Below are 20,941 nucleotides of genomic sequence, written 5' to 3'. Positions count from 1 at the left end.
TGCAACTCTCACAAATGTATTATGAGTAATGTGAGTTTGGCCCTTGCTGCAGGCGGTTTCAGGACAATATGTTAAGGTCCTCTCTCTATATATGATTTAGGGGAATCTTGGAGAAATGGTGCACTGAACTATAAAATGAAAGACAGAGTTCTAGTCCCAGTACTTTTTTTGACATTTTATTACATTTATATGCCTTCACAACAATTCTATTAACTAAAACCTCATACTGCTACCTTTAAGTGAATAATTTTCATTCACCCATTTTACAGGTAAGATCATGCAGAGTTTTCACTGGGAAGCTAAAGATAGATCTGTGACTAGAACCCAAGCTTTTAACACAACAGAGCCAAGTCTCATCTGCTTTGCCACATTCCCCTTTAGAAGGATCATGACAAATGCATTAACGCAGTTTGGCTCTCTGTCATGTTCTAGAGGTGTATGACTATTACTGTCTCCAGACTAGTACATGTAGGTCTTTATCTGAAGTGGTATCCGCTCAAGCTTTTACATCCAGAGGTCATGGGTTCAAACCCTGGAAATGATCCAAACAGGAGTCAGATTGTATGTGGCTGCTATCTATTATCACTGTAACACACTTTGTTCCCAGAGTCAGGAAATAAACACCAGGAATCCTGATGTCCAACATTTCATTGCTGTCTAGAGGTAATTGTGTAACCCACAAGCAAAGGAGGTTGATGGGTCTCCCAACATGGACTGATCCACATAACAGATAACAGCATGCTTTCCCCCACACAAGTTATTCCTACATGTCATGGGGTCAACTCATCACTAGGTGCACCTGGGTCTGTGTCACTCTGGGGATTAGCTCTTTCCAGGTGCTGTGCCCTCCTCTGGGACCCTCTTGAGCCATTATCCCTCTGGCTCCAGAAGCTGCAGTTTCCATTTTGTTACTTGGCCCTCCAGCCAGGGCATGTTTTCCCCAGCCTGGGGCATCAGATTCTTTCAGGGTAACTGGTGTAGGCAGACTGCTCTCCATTATCTGGTCTGCACCACTTCCCCAGCAGTTGGGAGAGAAACCAGAGCCTACCCTCTGCTCCAGGTTCCAGCTCAGGGTCCCTCTCCTCAGCAACCAAGGATCTTCCCTGTCCTATACCTTGCTGCCTTTCCCCTGAGCCTTTTTGGTTCTCCTCCTCTGGGTTTGCCAGCTTCCAACTTCCTCCTCCCAGGGAGTAACTGTGGGCCAGCTATCCTAGATCCAAATGCACCTTCCTTCTCACATGGAGTGACTACAAAGTAGCCCCCTTCTGCTCTCAGCTCTTGGGCTTTATACAGGCCCCTTCTGTTCCTCCCCAGCTGAGACTCATTTAATCAATTCCTGCTCCTTGGCTCCTCCTTCAGGTGCAGTCTGGAGAGTTAATTGGCCCACCGTGCCACCTTAACCAAGTCAAGCCTTGTATGGGGTGGACACCCCATCACACTACAGCTGAAGTAAATCTGAAAAGTTATGGGTTCAAACATATACATAAGTTTCCCATAACTTTGAAATTTATATATAAATGTATAAAAATCACACTAAGGACCCTGGAATAATTGAAACGTTGGGATGCTTTTATATTGCAAAATACTGTTTTCAGAAGTGATTTTGGAGATTTTGTTAATATTTGTCTTAATTTATTTTCAGTATATGCATTTTGGTTAACAGGAGATGTTTGTTCAAGAAGAGGGTGGGATGCTTTAATGTAAGGTATGTTTGGGGCTGAGTGCCAGGTGTAAGAGATTTTTCTTGTGTGTCCAGAAAGTGGAAGATCTTGTCTGCATAAACTTCAAAAGGTCTGCTAGTTCATGGCAGAGCCTTTGACTGTAGGCCAGCAGTTAGAATCAACAGAGATTGAAAATTGTTCCAATCCATGGATGTTTGATGGCTTTATATGGGATGAGTTTGGTGGGCCCATTTCCAGCTCTCTCATCACAAACTTAACACTTTTCTTTGCATTAGACTGTAAACTGCTCAGGGTTGGGACGTCCCTTACTATGCAATTGTCCAATGCCTAGTGCAATAGGGACAAGATCTTGTTTGGTCCCTCAAGTGAAACCTCCTATCGCAGGAGGCAAAATCTCACTGCTCACAGTAAAATTGCAAAATTTGGTAACATGGTAATTGACACACACACAGACACTCATTGGGGATATGTCTTTGTCCAAACTGTGTGCTCCGGACCCATCACCTTTCCCCCATCTCTTAGTGTATAAGCTCATCTATAACCTTTTCAATTTACATGCCAGCAATCTGGTTCTGTTATAGGCTCCACATTTTCCTAAAGGTTCCCGGTTCCTAGTAGCCTAACTCCCTCCTCCCAACACCATTGTCTCATCCACTCATTGAGACCCTGCACTTCTGCCTGCCTAACTGGTCCTGTGCATGGATTTGGAAGCATTTCAGAAAATGCTGACATGGAGGTCCTGGAATTTAATTTATTAGCTAGCAGCCTATGTTTGACCTCAGGAACTTTCTCATATGTTTCCTTATGACATTGGTATCTATATGTACTGTTACCACTGGCTCCTCTTCAACACTCTAGGTAAGTCTGTGTAGATGTCTCAGGAGGTCTGCACCTTCTCACCCAGCAGGCAATTCACCATGCAGTTCTCCTGGTTATCACAAAACAAACTATCCTTCTTTCTGATAATTGAATCCCCCATTACTATTGCCTGTCTCTTCCTAATGTTGGGTCCCCCAGTGCTAGAAGATACCATGACATCATCTGGAAGGGGAGTCCCAATTATGGTATTGTTTCCCTGTGCTCCAGCTTGATGTTCTCATTCCCCAAGACTTTTGTTGTCCTCAGCAGCACAGAGACTGACAGAAAGGGTGTGGGACCACTCTGCCATGTCCCTGAAAGTCTCCTCTGTGTGCCTTTCTGTTTCCCTTTGCTCCTCCAGTTCAGCCACTCTGGTCTAAAGCACCCATATTCGGTCTCTGAGGGCCATGAGTTGCTTGCACCAAATATACATATATGCCACCTGCCCACAAGGCAGTTAATCATACATACTTCAAAGAGTGCAGTAAACTGGATTGCCCCTACTTTGCTGATGGAGTTCTGCCTGCATTATTTTTATTCTTGTAGGTGTTTTTATCTGTTTGGTTGGGGGGAGGAAAGGGGGGGGAACGTTATTGGCCTAAGCTTAAAGTATGTTTGCTAGATGAGTTTGTCTCTAACACATCGTCTCTAGACTCCCTTGCAAATCTCCCATGTTCACTAGCTCATCTGGTTGTTTTGGACCTGTTTTTTTAAACCCCTGTTCTCCCTGAGCTAGTCCCGCCTCCTTGTCAAGGGTTACTAAAGGGATTAGGGATCAAAGGGTAGTGGGCTAGAGCCTTGTTAGTAAACTCAGCCAACCCTAGCAAGTCTCTAAATTCTGCCAAGTCTAGCAAGCCTCTTGGTTCAGCACATAGCCCCCAACACAGGACACAAGCAAGCAAGGCAAATTAATTTGTATTAACTCTCTCTCTCTCTCTCTCTCTCTCTGCTTGCCACTGTCAGATAAGATACAGAGATACAGGACCACAATTTGAATATGTAACTAAAACTAAGTGTGATGTGGTTTTCATTAACAAAGCAGTTTTAAAAATAGAAAATGCCTTACACTGGAATTAACTAGTTTTTCCCTTGGTGGCAAAAAACATGAGTTGACCTGGTATAAAAACTCCTCTGTAGATACCACGGCATACATGGTTTGTGCCCCTTCAACTCTGTGGCAAGAGGAAAGAGGAGTAGAGGAAGAGTTTGCTGAGGCTGCAGCACTCAGCAGCAATAGGTCCTGCTTTCTGTTGTGTCTTTCAGCCAGCTGAAAGTTCATAGGAGAAAAACATTGTTGGTCCCCACAGGCTGAAAGACAGAGAGGAATATGCCCCTTCACTCACCCATAATTGCACCAATGTTCCACAGCTCTCAGCATTTCGAAGTATTTTATTAGCTTATCTGTGGGGTGAGGGGAAGTGCCTTGCAGAAGATGGCCTGCCTAGCCCATCTCCAGCCGCATTCTATTGTCTCAATCCTGCAGGATGTTTTGCACACCTGTGAGGTGTGTGTGTTCTCCTCTACTAGTGACTTGAATGGGAATTGAGGGAGCTCAGCACCTCATGGGAGTGCTCAGTGCTTTGTAGAATTGTGCCTAGGAAAGTTGCCAGAATGAGTGAAGCTGCTGTGGGAGCCTTTAAAATACACAGTTATAAATGTACAGTGACTCTCTGAATGAGGAACAAGATATTAAAATTTAAGTGAACTCAGAGTTATCTTCCCTGGGAGAAGGAGATCTCTTCCCATAGCTCTCCACTTCTCAGTCCACCTTACAGTTTCCCAAAGTGTAACACATTACCAAGAAATAAAATCAAATAAATAAGCTCATATAGCATTTTGACCTTTTTGATGCTGGGTCTTACCACAGATCCAGGATCCGCACTCTGTTGGCCCATTCATATCCTTACTCAATGTAGAAGACTGATGACATTTACTGTTGAGTTTTGAGTGCCTTATGACAGCCTTCAGAAATCCTGTGTGGTGATCATTAGCATATGTGCCATCTCCAAAATATTTTTATGAGTTAAAAAAGAAAAAAAATCCACTGAATCAAACAGAGGAGGGCATGGAGCTGGAATACATATGGCCACGGTTAAATGTTGCCCTGAGTGTATGGTTTAAAAAAGGATCCCATAGATAAGTAAGGTGACAAAATAGCTTTATAGTGTTTCTGTAATATCATTGTAGCAAGCAGAAAATGTATCTAGAGCCATGTTATCACCACTTTCTGTGAGTCAACATACAGAATTGTACCCCCATATTATGATTTTTTAAAAGTGCTTTATTTAAAAGAATAGTTTCCTGTAAACAGTTACAAAACATGTGGAGGTTTGATCTTGACAGTTTTGCTATTGATTTAAATAAAAAGGGCATCTGGTCAAAGTTCTTGAGCAGAGTGATCCTACTTACCACAACTGCTGCCATGGATAGTTCATACTGGTGATTCTTGTTCACATGCATAGGGTTTGACTGATCACTAGTAGCTAGATTCTGGTGAGTGAAGGTATTAGAATCTAAACAGGATTAGACCCCATATCTGCACATGCTTTGGGACTGTGTGTGCTCTGGCCGTCTCCCACTAGAATAATGGATTCTCTGTCTACTCCAATTTCTGCTGGAGTCTGAACTGGGGCTGAGCAGTTCCAAAGGGAGCACAAAGGTGTAATATAGCAACCTGTGGCTGATCCTCTTGTAGCCAGATTATTTTATCTCAGTAACTGCATTTAAGATTAGATGTGATTCTGTGGTAAAACTATTATTTTTGATGGCGGTACTAAAGAAGGTCTGTATTAGATAAGACTTATGTTTTATGATCTTATTCCTGTGAATTGTGCTCATCCTGCTTTGTAGAACTGACATCTATTTGAATAAAATTGTTTATTGCAGGAACGGAGCCTCTAATAACAAAGGGCAGATGATTGAAACAATTTATTTAATTCTTTATTTTTATTTTTCCCCTTTTTCTATTACCACAGAGGCATGTGTTGCCGAGCTTCTCTGTAAGATTCTATCGCATGCTGCTAATATACTCATCATTATTAGTCATCAACCATTTCTCCTTAGTGATTTGCACCTTTACAGGAGATGATTTTAAATGACCAGATACAATGTTCTTTCCTTATCATTTCCCTTTCACATGCCTTCATGATTAAAAGCAAACCAAAGTGAGCTCTTCCGAGAACAGCAGCCCGACCTTCTGTTTTATGCCATAGTATTTGATTTAGGTATGTGCTGTGTCACCTGACTACTCACCAGCTAAAATGTTGCAAGTAAGCACCAGCACGAAGCAATCAAGGTTTATATAGTTTATATCATGTTGTCATTTCTTAAATGCCATCTGGAGCTCTCAAGAATATAATTTTCCTGAATTATAAAAATCTGCATAGTACCTGCTTGCATTTCCGCTTTGAGTTCATTGAAAGTAGCCACTATGTCTGCAGATGGAAAGAAAGTCAAAGCAACAAAATGCATTTACTTCAAGACTAGTTTTTCATGACTTCCTATGTATTACACTGTAGACCTTCAGTTACTGGCTTAGTCTGAATAAGTTATCCCATGTGGAATAAGCAGCTTTCAACCCCTTCAAAAATTTGTAGCATGCTGCAATGATTGCTACCTGCTTGAAATCTGTAATAAGCCAGCTGCTGTTCTAGATGACTCCCAAGGTCTTCCATAAAAATCATTCAAGTCCAAGACTCTGCTGTAGCATTATTCTGATTCACTGGACATTAAGGCATAAACACGTAGCAATACTCTGGAATTTTCTGCTGTTTTCAACAGGTGCATGGATAGAATACATTTACCTGAAGACTATGGGGAATGTTGTGAATATACCATCCAGAAGGGAGCTTCCATCAGCTTCTGGACGTTGATGGCTGTTGTGAATGACAGCCCTTTTTCATCGTCAAAGGTAGATTCTCAGACTAGGAATTGTTCATCACCTATTTTTGTTGGACTTCTGGAATTTTATCCTAATCCAATTCAACTCAGTTGGCAATTCTTTTCTTCTACCTTGTTACTTCAAGGACCAGCTTACTGGGCCATTCTATATCTGCTGGTTGAGTTGCTTCAGACTGAATGACTCACAAGTGTCTGGTTTGAACTTTTTCCTCTTTCATGGATGACAATTCAACAGCAACTGAAAGCAGCAAGTTTCCTGACAATGGTTGTGTTTCATGAAATTCCAAAGATGATTCTGTTCATCAACTTCAATTACTGTGCCTCTTCTTGAAAATTCAATATCATGTGTTCAAAATTTCACTAGACATATCGTAATGGGTCCTTGCTTTTATAGTTAGGAACTATCTGACGGCAGAAAATGGAAGAATGAAGAACTAAGCATAAAGTCAAAGTGTCTTCTTGTTTGGGCTCTGCTACTGTTGACATCTGTGACTGCTACTTTGGAAGATTTCAGACTAGAAATATTGCAAGTGTTGCAGAGGCTTTTATGTGTTTCCAGGACAATTATGGGAATGTATTTAAGAAAAAAAACAACATTTAAATACTAGACCCTTGTTCCTTCATCATTTTGGTAGCTGAAACGTGGCATTCTTTGTATCCAAAACAACACTGAAGCATATCACGGAAGGTGCAAGTTGTCAGTGAGAAATGCCTGATCTCTCTGTACAGTGACAGGCACTGAACTCTAATAGAGTGATATGGGGAGTCATGATCCTTTAGTCATAAAAACAAGTTTTAAACTCTAATATGAGAACAAATAAAGTTATTTCAACCTGTCTAGATGTTAAATTTAGAGATTTTATTAGAGATCTTGTACTTGTCCTTCGATAATATAAAATAGATCCTTTCACAGCCTAACGTATGAATACAGAGCTCTATAGGAGAGAAGATAATCAACACAATGTCACAGCTGCTCTCACCAGACAAACAATACTATCAAAGCCCAGCCACAATCCAGTCACCATTTCATGCAGCTGTTCTCACCTGCCACGCTACTCCCAGCCAACTCAAAATGCACATTCTGGCAAATGTACAATGCCATCTCATTTGGTCCAGTAATCCCACAGTTGGAGTTAGAGAAGGGTTTGATCAATCAAACTCAACCAACAAATACGCCCCCAAGTCATACCAGTAACAACCTGCTACAATTGTGAAGCAAGAAGAAAAGAAAAGAGTTTCCAACCATCATTTCATTGTGAACTATCTGCCAACACAAAACAACTGAGAAATTATATACTTGAATCTGTAACATCACTGGAATCATGCCCCTGGAGACATTCTCTGAATCAGAGCACATGATTAGTCCTAAAATTTGGTTTACACCAAAACCTGCTGTTTTCTTTCCCTGGATACTGTTCTCTTAGCAATTTCCTCGAGACTCCTGAAAGCAGGATGTCTCCTCTGGAACCCTTAAATATGAGGTTCTCATCAACCCCACTCCTCTCTTGGGAGCCTTGGAAGATGTTTTCCACCCAGCAGCCTGCCAATAATTGAATACATGGGACACCAACTATCAGGAGGAAGTTCCAGGGATCACAGCAGGAAAATTCAGGTAACAGATGATATATAAAGCAATACAAGTAATAAATAAATTGCAAAGCCCACAGATAACCAGGTAACCACACTGATGTCATCATCTTAAGGTATTTGATAGAATTCACTAGGAGTGAACTGAATTTTGGGGCAGGGGTATCGTATTTATGTAGAGAACCTCTCAACTTGATTTCTGTTTGGAAAGATTTTTATTTTTTATCATGGCTCTACACAGTTATTAACTTTGAGCTCACTTCAGCATCTATAAAGAACAATCTCATTTTGCTCTTGACAGTTTATTGTACCTTGAATATTTAATCTCTAGAGCTTTGTAAATAAGGCTGATGGAATTAGATTGCTATCACTATTCAAAATGCTAGGGCTGTCATGCTGTGAGAGGTTAAATTTTCCAGTTCACTGAATAGGTTGTACGTGTTTCAGTCAGATTTCTTGGGATGGATTGCTTTGTTGAACTCTCATTTATCAGATCATTAGCTTCTAGTCCTACTTGACTACATTTTGAAAGTGTCATAGATCAAGATTTTGGAAATATAGTCAGCATTATTGTATGAGGTCATAGGGCCATACTGAGACCTCCCATAAGTGGGTGAAACTCCAGTGTAGCCAATGCCACAGAATGTGTTCCCTTGTCTGGATTGTCCCAGGTTTTACTACATCAATTTTAAAATTACTTTCGTTAAGCTGGTGTATTTTTGAAGTATATGGTGTTCCAAATTTAGCTTGTTTTTTTGACATTTTTATTGTGTCTAAATATACTGGTTTGTAAATTTCTGTGGCACAGTGCTCTCTTATGTGTGTATGACCAAAACAGAATAAGCCAGAGAAGGGCCACATGGAGGGAAAAGGCAGCTATGCATAACACTCTCCCATCTGTATAGTAGCCTCACTCTCTTCCAGAAAAAATGGGCCTGGTAGAAAATGGGGTTCTGGCCTGGAGTAGAGGGGAAGAGACTGGGAGGAGCTACACTAGGCAGTACATTCCCATCCAAGAACTGTAGAACACTACATTAAAAAGGGTTATACAGGAAGCTTAATGCTGCTTGAATCAGCATTCCTCTCCTGTGTTTTCTTGGTAACATCTTCCCACAGGCTGAGTGCCCACATTTGTGTTGGCAACCCACACTTGTACATCACCATGTGTATTGACTAATCCCACCGTGTTGCTGTGGCTATGTATGGGTATTGGGGTCAGACAAGCCCAGCAGTATAGTGCCTATACATAATTGCCTGGGGGTCTGAAGTGTTCAAGCCCTGGAAACCATCCAGAAAGATAACACAGTGATGGGCATCTGTATAAAAACCTAGATAGATAATGGGATTGTCTGAACTGCTTTTTCTGGGATTGTTTGACGTCTATGCTCCTCTGGTAATCCCAGAGAACTGGGATGAATGCAGTTTTTTTAAAAATACATATATTAGGGTTTTTTCACCCCATCTACTAGGTTTTACATGGCAGAAGAACTTTGGATAGCAATTAAATGTTATGCTACTTTTATGAAAGAGGCTATACAAAAAGCAATTATAATTATTATTTATGTATTGGCTCTCCTGAGAAGAGAACCTACCACTTTCAGCAATCGGAAATGTTACTGCTATGCCATAATCTATTGTTGATCATTATGAACAACTTACAGCCGGCATTTGCTTCCTGGAAAGTGCCAGTCTGAGTTTATGTTCATCTATTGGCTAATTAATAAGTTGTGGTTTAGTATCTCGCTGACTTTGATAATTTGTGCTCCAACTTAGCTTTTAAGACCCTCTGGATAAGAGTTTACTATTACAGCATTGAATTGTAGAACTGATTGCTGTTGGCCACAATATAACTTCAAATGGGGATGACTTTCACCCTCACATGTTTAAGAAATACAAAGTACAGTGGTCATACTGAAGTCATCATTTGACAACAGTTACCGCATAATGATCTCAGCTACCACATAGCTTTTCTCTTTACTAAGTATAGGAGGTAGCTGTGGTATGAATGTTGTATCTCTGGACAAATTCTGACTATTTTAATAGGAGACACTGTATTTTATGTGTACATTAAAAAGTCAACAAACTGAGAGTAAATGAGTAAACTAATTTTGGTTGGTAGCAGTGACATAAAAGCATCTTCAACCACTATTCTAGGCCTAAAGAGTTGGCAATTAATTTTTTGAGAAACACAATGGAATTGAAATAGCAATGAACAAGACACTATAATATATATTTTCTAATTATCAAATTATGTCAATGAAGAGTAATAAATAGAAATATTTATATATAGACATGTCAGTTTATTCTTGAAATACTGTATATTCCCATAGCATTTTTATTTCCTCCACCTATATCCTTTTTAAACCTAATAAAGCCATACTGGTGACTTATAAAGGAAAAGTAAACAGAGTAATCCCTGATAAAGCCCACTGGGTTATGACTGAGGTAGAGGGCCTGAATATCAGAGCAGTAGAGTATCAAAGTAGAATATACACTTTTATAGGTAGGTAGTTTTGATGGCCCTGTTTCTAGCCCTAGCATTGCAAAACGTTGTAACATCTTGATTAGTTATCCATATTTGTGTAAATTCTGCTCTCAGTTGTACCTGTTTAACTGATCAACTATAGAGGGTTTGCACAGGTGGAACAGAGAGAAGAATTTGGCCTATTAAATTTATTTAGAATTTGATAAGGAGATATGGCCTTGCTGACCATTTCTGGTGGTTTGGAGATAGTCATAACTTCTTACTCTTCTAACAAAGTTAATAGACAAAATTCATCTGAAACTTAGAACAATGAGGTATGGTGGTCAACATTTAAAAGGAAATATTTGCTTTATTTATTATATACTTCTGTGGTGATAATCACTATAATGTCCTGCCATGGCATACAGTCCAATTACAGAAAAATATTACAATAAAACTAACTTTACACTAAATTAAATGTTTCCTTTATAATGTTCACCATTGTATATAATGTTGATCATTGTGTGTGTATATTTTCCTTTTCTGAAACCATGATGCCATAAATACACAGAGAAACCAGAAGTCCTTAGGCAAAATTCCAATTGATTTCAAGAACATATGCTTTGGATTCATTGGGATTATTCTAACATTATGCAGAAATATTTTCTGTATTGGATAGTCATACTTCTCATTTTGAGGAACATCATTCATTTTAGCCCCAAAGAGACCTACATTGGACATATGTAGTGTGAAACATTATTAAAATCTATGTACTTCCAAAATAAAGAATCAGGAAACTGAGGTTATTGTAGGAATTATTTATGCTTGAGGAATAAATCAAGCATAATCTTAAATTTCCACTGTGAGTATTTTTTTTTCTTTCCCCTCATTTCGGATCTTCGTTAAACACCAAGTCCCTAATTTCAGCTTCGGCAGGTTTAAAGGAGTGGCACTGGTAATTAATAAAGCTATTGTACTGCTACTTAACAAATAAAAGTGAAGATGTTTTTATTATCAAAAACAAACAAATGGGATTGGCTGGGGCACATGATTTATGAGGAGAGACTGAGGGAACTGGGCTTGTTTAGTCTGCAGAAGAGAAGAGTGAGGGGGAATTTGATAGCAGCCTTCAACTACCTGAAGGGAGGTTCCAAAGCGGATGGAGCTCGGCTGTTCTCAGTGGTGCAGATGACTGAACAAGGAGCAATGGTCTCAAGTTGCGGTGGGGGAAGGGTAGGTTGGATATTAGGAAACACTATTTTACTAGGAGGATGGTGAAGCACTGGAATGGATTACCTAGGGAGGTCGTGGAATCTCCATCCTTAGAGGTTTTTAAGGCTCGCCTCAACAAAGCCCTGGCTGGGATGATTTAGTTGGAGTTGGTCCTGCTTTGAGCAGGGGGTTACTAGGTGACCTCCTGAGGTCTCTTCCAACCCTAATCTATGATTCTATGATTTATATGAATAATGGAAATATTCACAGTTTCATTAGATAGTATTATAAATAAAATAAAACCCCCAAGAATTGGAAGGGATACAAACCCCCATCCTTCAGGACATAAACCAACTGATGGAGGAACTTCTGTGCTAACCATTTTAATTCTGTAATTGTTTACTTAGGCTTTTTTGCACCTTTTCCCCAAAAGATGTGGTAATGGCCACTGTTGGAAACAGGAGACCATTGCCCCAATCTGTTTGTAAAAGTCAGACAGTAAAAGAATTTAAGCAGATATATTTGTCTAGAGATAATATAACACATTACAATTTCTCAGGGAGAATTTGTTGCACTGTGCAATGAAAAGGTCCTTCATCATTGTTTAAGTGGGACTTTTTTTAAAAAAAATTGCATTCTTTTTGCAGGGCTTTAGTAAACCAACAGTGCAAAGACAATATTTGTCTTATGCCATCTCTCATTACTCTGTATTGATGTATCTGAAAGGACAGATTTAGATTCTTCTAAGGAACAAATCTATTATTGTATGTTTATCAGAATTAAGTAGGTGTAATTTTAATGAAGAGACCTATATTTCAATCAGAGCTTCCTGGTCCTGAACGAGAATGTTGCCCCCTGGTATTAACCCTAACATCAGCTCTTACATCTTGTGCATCAATCAGATCATTTTTTTCTTTCTATTGAACTACCTTACTCCTGTATGATGACAGTTGTTAATGAATGGATAGTGCTGTTAACTTCTCCCTATTGTACCTCTGACTTTTTTAACTTAAAGTTACATTCACAAGTCATAAGGTTGTTTCAGTATAGGAAGTCTCTTGATAGCAATTTTAAAAGTTACCCAATATGATCCAGTTGCAATTCTCAAGGTAAAATCAGAAAGTGTAGTCACTGAATGTATTGTAAACTGCTAAAACATTTTAGCTTCAATTTATTTTTTAAACAGGAACAAACTTGATGTAGAATTATCCATTTGTTTATTTCACTTTTTAAAGTAGAACCAATTAAGCAGCATCCAACAAGTAACAACAACCATCAACTTTTACAAATATTAAAACAAAAATCGAAAACATGCCAGATCTGCAAATAAATAAATAAACATATTTTAAAAACAAAATTTAAAAAAGATTACAACAAACGAATAAACAAAACAATCTACACAAAACATGATGTATCAAGATCTTTTAGTCTAGTAATTGTTCAGTAGTGACTGTAAATTCTGACATTTGTATGAATATTCCTGATGACTTGAATATATGCATTTGTTTAATATAATTTGCAGCATTTAAGATCGACATAGTAGGAGATAGTGATCTTGTTTTACTTCTATCAGTCTGAGGGATTTTAGGGCATATTCTTGCACTGGCAGCTACTATTGCAAACCCCTGCACCCATGCAGAATCCTATTGAGTTTGATGGGATTGTGCACAAGAAACGAGGTCTGTGCTATTGGATTCTGAGGTGGGAACAGGACCACAGGTTTCTTTCTTTCATGATTCCGGCGTATACATTGCTGATATTGTGTTGATGTGAACAATTCTGTGAACTGATTTGCATGTCATTTTCCTTCATTAACTCAGAAAATAATCATATAGACATGAGGTAAAATCCTTCAAACACTAGCAGCCACAATAGGAACACTTATGGTAGTAAGCAGTAGAGCCCGACAGCATGTGTTTACAGGATAGGACCTCAGAGTGCTTTAGATGTTTAAAGTATTGTACAACCATTAACTAATTACTCCTGGCAACACTCCTGAGAGGTAGGTATCATGTCCCCATCTCATAGATGAAAGAACTGAGGCAAAGAGGTGAAGTGAGTTGTTGAAAGCTATAAAGCAAATAAACTGCAGAGTAAGGATTAGAATTGAGGAGTTCAAAACTCCTAACCCTTTGCTCATTCCTCTGGACAATGTTACTTCACAGAAGTTAAAATGCCACTCTCAAGTACTTAAAAACGTTTTTCAATGTCTGTTTTATTTTTCATACCCTTATAGGCTTGTAAATTATATTTTTCTTCCTACCTGTTCTGCCCAACCTCAATATATCCTCCCTCACCCCCAGGCTGGCAAATATTGAACTTGTTTTCCTGGTAAAGCAGAAGCCAACACGTATATATGTTTGTTTGTTTGATGGTTTATCACAGTTTACTTCTATGTTATGTCATCAAAGGTATCACCAGTGAAATCCAGTGGTTCACAGAGTGTTTCCAGACCATGATTTCTCAGTTAATTTGTACTTTTAGGAGAAAAGCTAAATCAATAGCTGCTTTTTCATTTTTGGATTTTTCAGTTTCTCAGACAGGAAGGACAACTGAGAGAGACACTAATCTTATTTATAGTGATTTTAAACCAGTATGATTCCATTGACATGATGGGAGTTACTCCTGATTTACAACAGTCTGAGTGAGATCAGAATCAGGCCCTTTATAATTGAACAGACAGATTATATCAATCTTAAAAAGGTAATTTGGGGGTTTAACTACTTGACAGTGTTCCCTTAAGAATGTATTTATTCCCTTGACCATGGAGTCTAGAATCAGACTTGTCTTTAGATTTTTGTTTTAAAATGTATGTTTGACAGATTTTGAAATTACTTAGTCATTAATATTTATTTCACCGTACATTATGAGATGTTTTCACAACAAATACTGTACAATCAGTCATAATTATTAATGGTGTTTTATATATAAAACAAATACACATATACATATCTATCTATATATAAAACCCTTTCTCTTTCTTGAATCAATGTAAACAGAGCCCAGATGGCCGTATAGAAGTCAAAGGGCAGCATGGAAAATCGTCACTGCATATTAAAGATGTGAAGTTGTCAGATTCAGGGAGATATGACTGTGAAGCTGCAAGTAGAATTGGTGGGCATCAAAAGAGCATGTACCTTGATATTGAATGTAAGTTCTAACAGTTTGTTTTCTCTTTAAATTTGTTTTAAAAGAAAAAAAGATACATTCTTAATAGAAGATCAAGATTTACTGGTAATTCATGCTTAAACTCGAATAATTTAAGAAAAAGTGTTCTTCCAAAGTTAGCAATTCTGAATACACAGGACGAAATCCTGGCCCCAGTGAAGCCAGTGAGATTTTTGCCATTGACTTCATGAGGGTCAGAGTTTCACCCATAATGATATTTTGGTGGCTTCCCTCACTGCCATACCTTATAAATGAACTTAGAAACTTTTTCAAGACTTTCAGGCTGGTGGAGACTAGCTGTAGATGCAAATGGTTTGGGGAATAAAGTAATAACTCATCTGAGCTGCATCTCAGTCTTGAATTGAAGTTTCTAAAGTTAAAAATGTTGGGAATATTCTCTACCTCTCTCCCCATTACACTCCTCTTCCCCCTCAACTATTCTCCTACTTTTGTTATAACCATTCTTGGAGTTCAAACGTGAAAAATCCCCCACCCCCACTGATCCTGCCACTTCCAATCAAAATTTTGTTTGGTAGAAACTTCACAAGCAACAGTAGTGATATTCATTCATCAGTATCTGAGACTGACTGGTATATTGGGCCTCATCCAAAATCCACTGAAGTCGATGGGAATCTTTCCATTGACTTCAGTAGCATTGGATTGGGTCTATAGTGGGGAGGAAGGGAAAATAAGTAATGATTGTTTTGCTGTTGCTGAATCCCAGCTGGGTGAATCCTGAAGTAGCATTGACGGAGATCTCACAGTAGGCTGCATGTGCCACCTTTCTGACAGGAAGTGAGTCCAAAAAGACAATGAACAGTATTCAGACTGAAGAATTGGAGCAAGTAATTTATGCTGGATACAGGAGATGGAGAGATTTGCCAACACAAATAGAACTAAACAAATACAGCAGAAGCTGTTAAACTTAACTATAAAAATAGATTTAATGCAGTTATTCATGAACAATATTCATTTGGAGACTTCTGAGATTTGTGAAATACTCTTATGTTTTTGAGAGTGTACTCTCTTAAAAGATGCATTCCTTGCACATTTCAGTGTTACCCCTCAGTGCACAGAAAATTTATTCCTTTCTGTACATTTTAATTTAAAATGCTTTTGCTGTGTCACTGGTGTAAGGAACAAAAAATGAATACTCTGATGTGTTCCGTTAAAATCCTGTCATTAAGATCTGTTTTCCTGTCATATAAATCTACGGTGACATGAAATATATTGTTCAACTGAAATTATAAAGTGGCTACTCTTTTTAAAAAAATCAATTTTACTTCTGCTTTTATATTCTGTGTCCAGTGTAGGGTTTTCCAATTATAGAAATGGTTCATGGGCCACATTATGTGAAACATATGAGCTACAGAAATTTAAGAGCACATTAAAAGCACAAAGTTAATACTGAAGGGCACAATAACCTAATCTCTAGATGAATACAATGGAATAATGTAGTCAAAGGTCTCTGTCTTAGTATGAGTTTTAGTATGATAGCAGATGTCTTTAATTTAAATTGAATTGTAGTACCGTCTTCCTTCTGAGTGAGAGGCAGTAGTATGGTAGATTTACTTTTAACACTTAAATTAAACTAATCAGGAGGTATTAAATGTGAACATTTATTGGCATTTACTGTTAAATCTGAATGTGGTTAACTGCTCAAACTAATTTGAAATGCCAGAAAACTTTCTACATTGAAAATTGAAAAATCTTTGAACCCATCAGCGAATAATTGGTGGGTTGGTTGGTTTGTTTGTTTGTTTGGACAGTTAATATATTAGCACGATTTAAGATGAAAACATTTTAAATGTATAATGCATGACTTGTTGTTTTGACCTCACATAGCATTATATGATTAGACCTGATGAAAATTCTTTATCACTTTCAGTGTTTTATTGACACTTTACGCTTTTATATTAACTTTTGAATATTTGTAAAGGACCATAATACTTAAGAATGGTTCTGTGAGACTGATAACTGAAGTACAATATTTATTTCCAGAGCAAGTGTGCTCTGGTAGCAGGAGTGCAAATTTCTCCACATTGCCTAAACAGTGAAACTTACTCATGACATGAAGGATATACCTCTAGTGATGAGAGAATAGTTCTGTCTTCATGCCTATTCTGATTAGACCGCCATTCGTAGTGAAGTTTTTTAACATGGGAACACTTGTCCGCGAGTAAATGAACTGAGACCACAACTTAATTTGCCCAAACCACAGAGATCTTGCCAAATGATAATGACTTCTACTGACCTTAGCCATATTTAAATTAGTGTCCTAGGGATGGAAGCGTCTTTATTCCAATATCAATCTCCCAAGACATCCAGTTCCCATAATAAAACTTTTTTTAACAAAATGATCTCTTCAAAATTATCTCTTCACAGGACACTCTTGCTATTTTTTACATACCACAATCTTGTCAAAATCATCAGGAACAAAATGTAGTTCTCTCCTCCACAAGTAAATTCCTTGTCTGTAGCTGATGTAACATCCAGTAGCTGCCTCTTGTTTCCAGTCACTTGATGATATTTGGGCTGGAGATCTCCTCTGACAACCCTACTGTTCCACCATTAAATTATGCTGCACTCCCACAGCAAAATGGTGAAAAGGAGTGATTCTTTACGAGAATCTGTGAAGTCTGTATTGAACAGGTTCTTTGTAGAATCTTTGTGATTTTCCAGATTACTTAAATTTATCGACTTTTTCAGCACTTCAATAGTAATAACAACAATGTCCTTTACACCTTCTAAGTATTTTTAAAAACAAATTTACCAATCCCCATACAGTTCTTGGAAATAGGTACTATAATTATTGTATTGCACACTTTACTGAAAACAAAGTATTCCCCATTTTACAGGTGAAGACACTCAGATACAGAAGTTAAGTGACTTGCTGAAGGCTACAGAGGGATTCTCAGGAATCCCTGAGTCAATGTACTAATCTACCAATAACACACTGGGATTATCCCAGAGTTTTTAATTCCTTGGTTTATATACTAGAATAGTATATGCCTTTGCATTTTTTCATTAAATCCAGAGACATAAATGTATATTACACTGTAATTCACGACTAATACTAGTGTTGTTCCTAATATATAGAAAGCATAAGCAAAAGATTTTTTAGGCTGGTGTTTTTAAAAGAGTCGTAAAGGAGTTAGGCATGCAAATCCCATTGAATTTCCATGAGATTTGGGCTTCTAACACTATTAGGCTCCTTTTAAAATTCCAAGATTACTACACAACTAACACTTTAGTGTTTCTAATTAATACTGTTAATCTCCTTATTATGAGAATCTGTTTGTTCTCATGGGTGGCAGGTATCAGAGGCCAGGGCAGGTTAAGCGTCCCCTGACCAGGCCATGTCCCTGCCCATGTTGCATCCTGAGTCCCTGCCCTCCCTCCCCCTCTACCTGAAGCCAGCAGGGACTCAGCTCCAGCTAGTGGCCCTGAGCTCTGGCCTGCCAGCAGCCAGGTGTGGCCCAGGGTGGTGCTGGGGCCAGCGGGTAGGTGTTGGTGGAGCTTCGTCTGGAGCTTTGGGGGGCCAGGGCTTCTTCAGCCGTGGGGAGACACTCAGGGCTCCAGTGGGTGGGAGAAGAGGGCAGAAAAGGTGGGAGGCAGGCTAGCCTTCCCAATGGTGGGTGTTCACCTGCCATCCATGTTTGTTCTGAAAAAAATGAAGACTAGAAAAGTAAAGAAATCCTAAAAAAATAACAGAATCCTGACCAAAAGATGGAAATCTTCCTCGCTCTAGTAATGGTTCACACTGATTTCTTGAAATGATTGTTACAAACTGTTCAGCAGAATAATTAACATTTGTACTGGGTTGTCATCAGTGGGGTGGTTTGTATAGTGATCAAGCCAGCATAGAATTTGGTCAACCCCAAATGACCCTTTTTAATAGTCTGTTCATGCCTCTGAAGCTTCCTCTGTCCTCACTGAAATCAAAATGATGCACTGACAGCATGGATAAGGGAGATTACAGATGTATGATGTGCTGGCATGTCCAAACAATGAGGACTTCCTTTGCACAACTGAAGTTTTGGGGGAGGGATAGCTCAGTTGGTTGAGCATTGGTCTCCTAAACCCAGGGTTATGAGTTTAATCCTTGAGGGGGCTATTTAGGGATCTGGGGCAAAAATTAGGACTGATCCTGCTTTGAGCAGTGGGTTGGACTAGATGATATCTTGAGGTCTCTTCCAACCCTGATATTCTAAGTTTTTGTTCTTTGTTTTGTTTTGTTTTACCTAGCACCATAAACTTTAATACCAAGGTGCTGAATGCAATGTGGTACATATTTCATGCAGTAATGAGATTTGAACAAGTGATTTCCAGACATATGTGCTTTCATAGCAAAATATTACTTTGTGGAGAGAAAAAAAAAAAAGAAATAGTCATTAAAGCATTATGCTACTGCTGCTTTTCTTCCAAATTATATTAAACATCATCAGTGCATAGTTTGTCTCTCATCTTGCTGATATTGCGTTCAGTGCTACAGAATAAACAAAGAAATGGTATTACAACACACTACAAAATGTATCTGTAAAGAATCCTATACAGTGCCTATGATGATTCTGTCATTAACATATTCTTTTCTTCTTATTGGCAATAGAGTCATTGTTTTTGTCTGCAAGCTGAAGTCAACTTCATTAATGTAAGAGCACTGAATTTAAGATGCTGAGCAGATTATTGTCTTGGACCTTTTCACTTTCTTTTATGTTAGTGAACTGTACTGTGTTGCAGTTTATGCAAATTCATTGGCTCAATGCCATTTAACTTTAAAGCTTTTCAAAGGTATTGCATTACTTAAAGGGAAGTTGAACTACAAATGAGGACCAGCCTAGAGAACTGATTGAAAAGCAGTGCAGATAAACCCAGACATTCAGGGTTTAATGTAATAAGAACAAATGACCTAGCATGTTTGATTCCAATTGATATTCCATTTAAGTTATGTTTGTACTGTTATATATTACTAATGAGAGTAGAAATGTATTGTTCCAATTCGCTTTCTTTTCATAGAAGCTGATACAAGAATTTCTTGTTAGTAGTTAGTCTCCAAGCAAAGTTATGATAGGCTGGCTCTATCCCCTTATATGTTAATGATGGTTATGCATCGCATCAATTATATTCCAGATTCCTCCCAAACTTCTATATACTGACACACTGTTACCTAGAATTCTAGGATTTACTATGTGCTAGGCTCACTTGTGTTCCTCTTTCTTTTCGTTCATGAATAATTCTAATCTTATACGTCATATGATAATCTTGCAAAGTCTTAACACTACTATGTCACTTCACTGACATGGCAATGAAGTGAAGTGAAGAAGGACTGTTAACAACCTGAACGAAGACAAAATAGCGAACATGCTCATGCTGACAAGCCATACAATTTTTAAAAGAACCTAAGTGACAGAGGAGTCTAAGTCCATTTTCAAAAGTGCCTTAGGAACTAAGGAGCCTAACTTCTATTGAAAAAGGCCCATTAGGATAGATCTTTAAAGGTATTCAGGCATTGAATTGAAATATGCAGATAGGAGTCTAGTAGGATTGAAATTAAAGGGAATTAAGCACCTAAGCAGTTTTGAAAATCCCATAGGGCTCCTATCTGTATCTTTAGGCACCTAAATGCCTTTACAAATTTGGCCCTGTGAGCCTAAGCCACTTGTGAACAAGGGATTTAAGATTCTAGGATGGGCTGTGGGGAAGAGGAAGGGTAAATATATATCCTATGATTAGAGATTACATTGATTAGGTTAGGATTTAGGGTGAGGTTGATAAAATAAGCTTCTTAATTAAAAAGAAAGGAAAAGGTCAGGATTAATCACAGTTTAGTCTTAATGGTATAAACCATGCAGGACTAGAGAATAGGATGTTAAACCCAGAGATATGGCATGGGAGACATTTAAATGATATCAGCTGCACCCAAGAGGACACAAGTATCAAAACATTTTAAAATATTTTCAAAGCACCCCACCAAACCAGGTACTGTTAAAATAAAATTGACTTTGGTTACACAGCTCCTTGTCAAATTATGGTCGTAATTATTTAATGTAAACTACACTAAAGAAATGTT

At 38.4% G+C, this 20,941-nt stretch overlaps 1 protein-coding gene across 3 annotated transcripts in view; it reads left to right on the top strand.

The window, feature by feature from the left end:
- The window catches only part of NCAM2 (neural cell adhesion molecule 2), a 573,274-nt gene that overhangs the window by 380,602 nt on the left and 171,731 nt on the right, over window positions 1-20,941 (top strand). For all 3 annotated transcript variants that reach the window (XM_084617433.1, XM_084617431.1, XM_084617432.1), the window contains exon 9: window positions 14,703-14,853. In XM_084617433.1, coding sequence (XP_084473559.1) covers window positions 14,703-14,853 — 151 coding nt within the window. The remainder of the gene's footprint in view (window positions 1-14,702; window positions 14,854-20,941) is intronic.

The sequence above is a fragment of the Lepidochelys olivacea genome, assembly GCF_965140295.1.
Source record: "Lepidochelys olivacea isolate rLepOli2 genome assembly, chromosome: 1".
Classification (NCBI taxonomy): domain Eukaryota; kingdom Metazoa; phylum Chordata; order Testudines; family Cheloniidae; genus Lepidochelys; species Lepidochelys olivacea.
The sequence above is the reverse complement of the archived record's forward strand: the minus strand, read 5'-3'. Positions and strand labels throughout refer to the sequence as shown.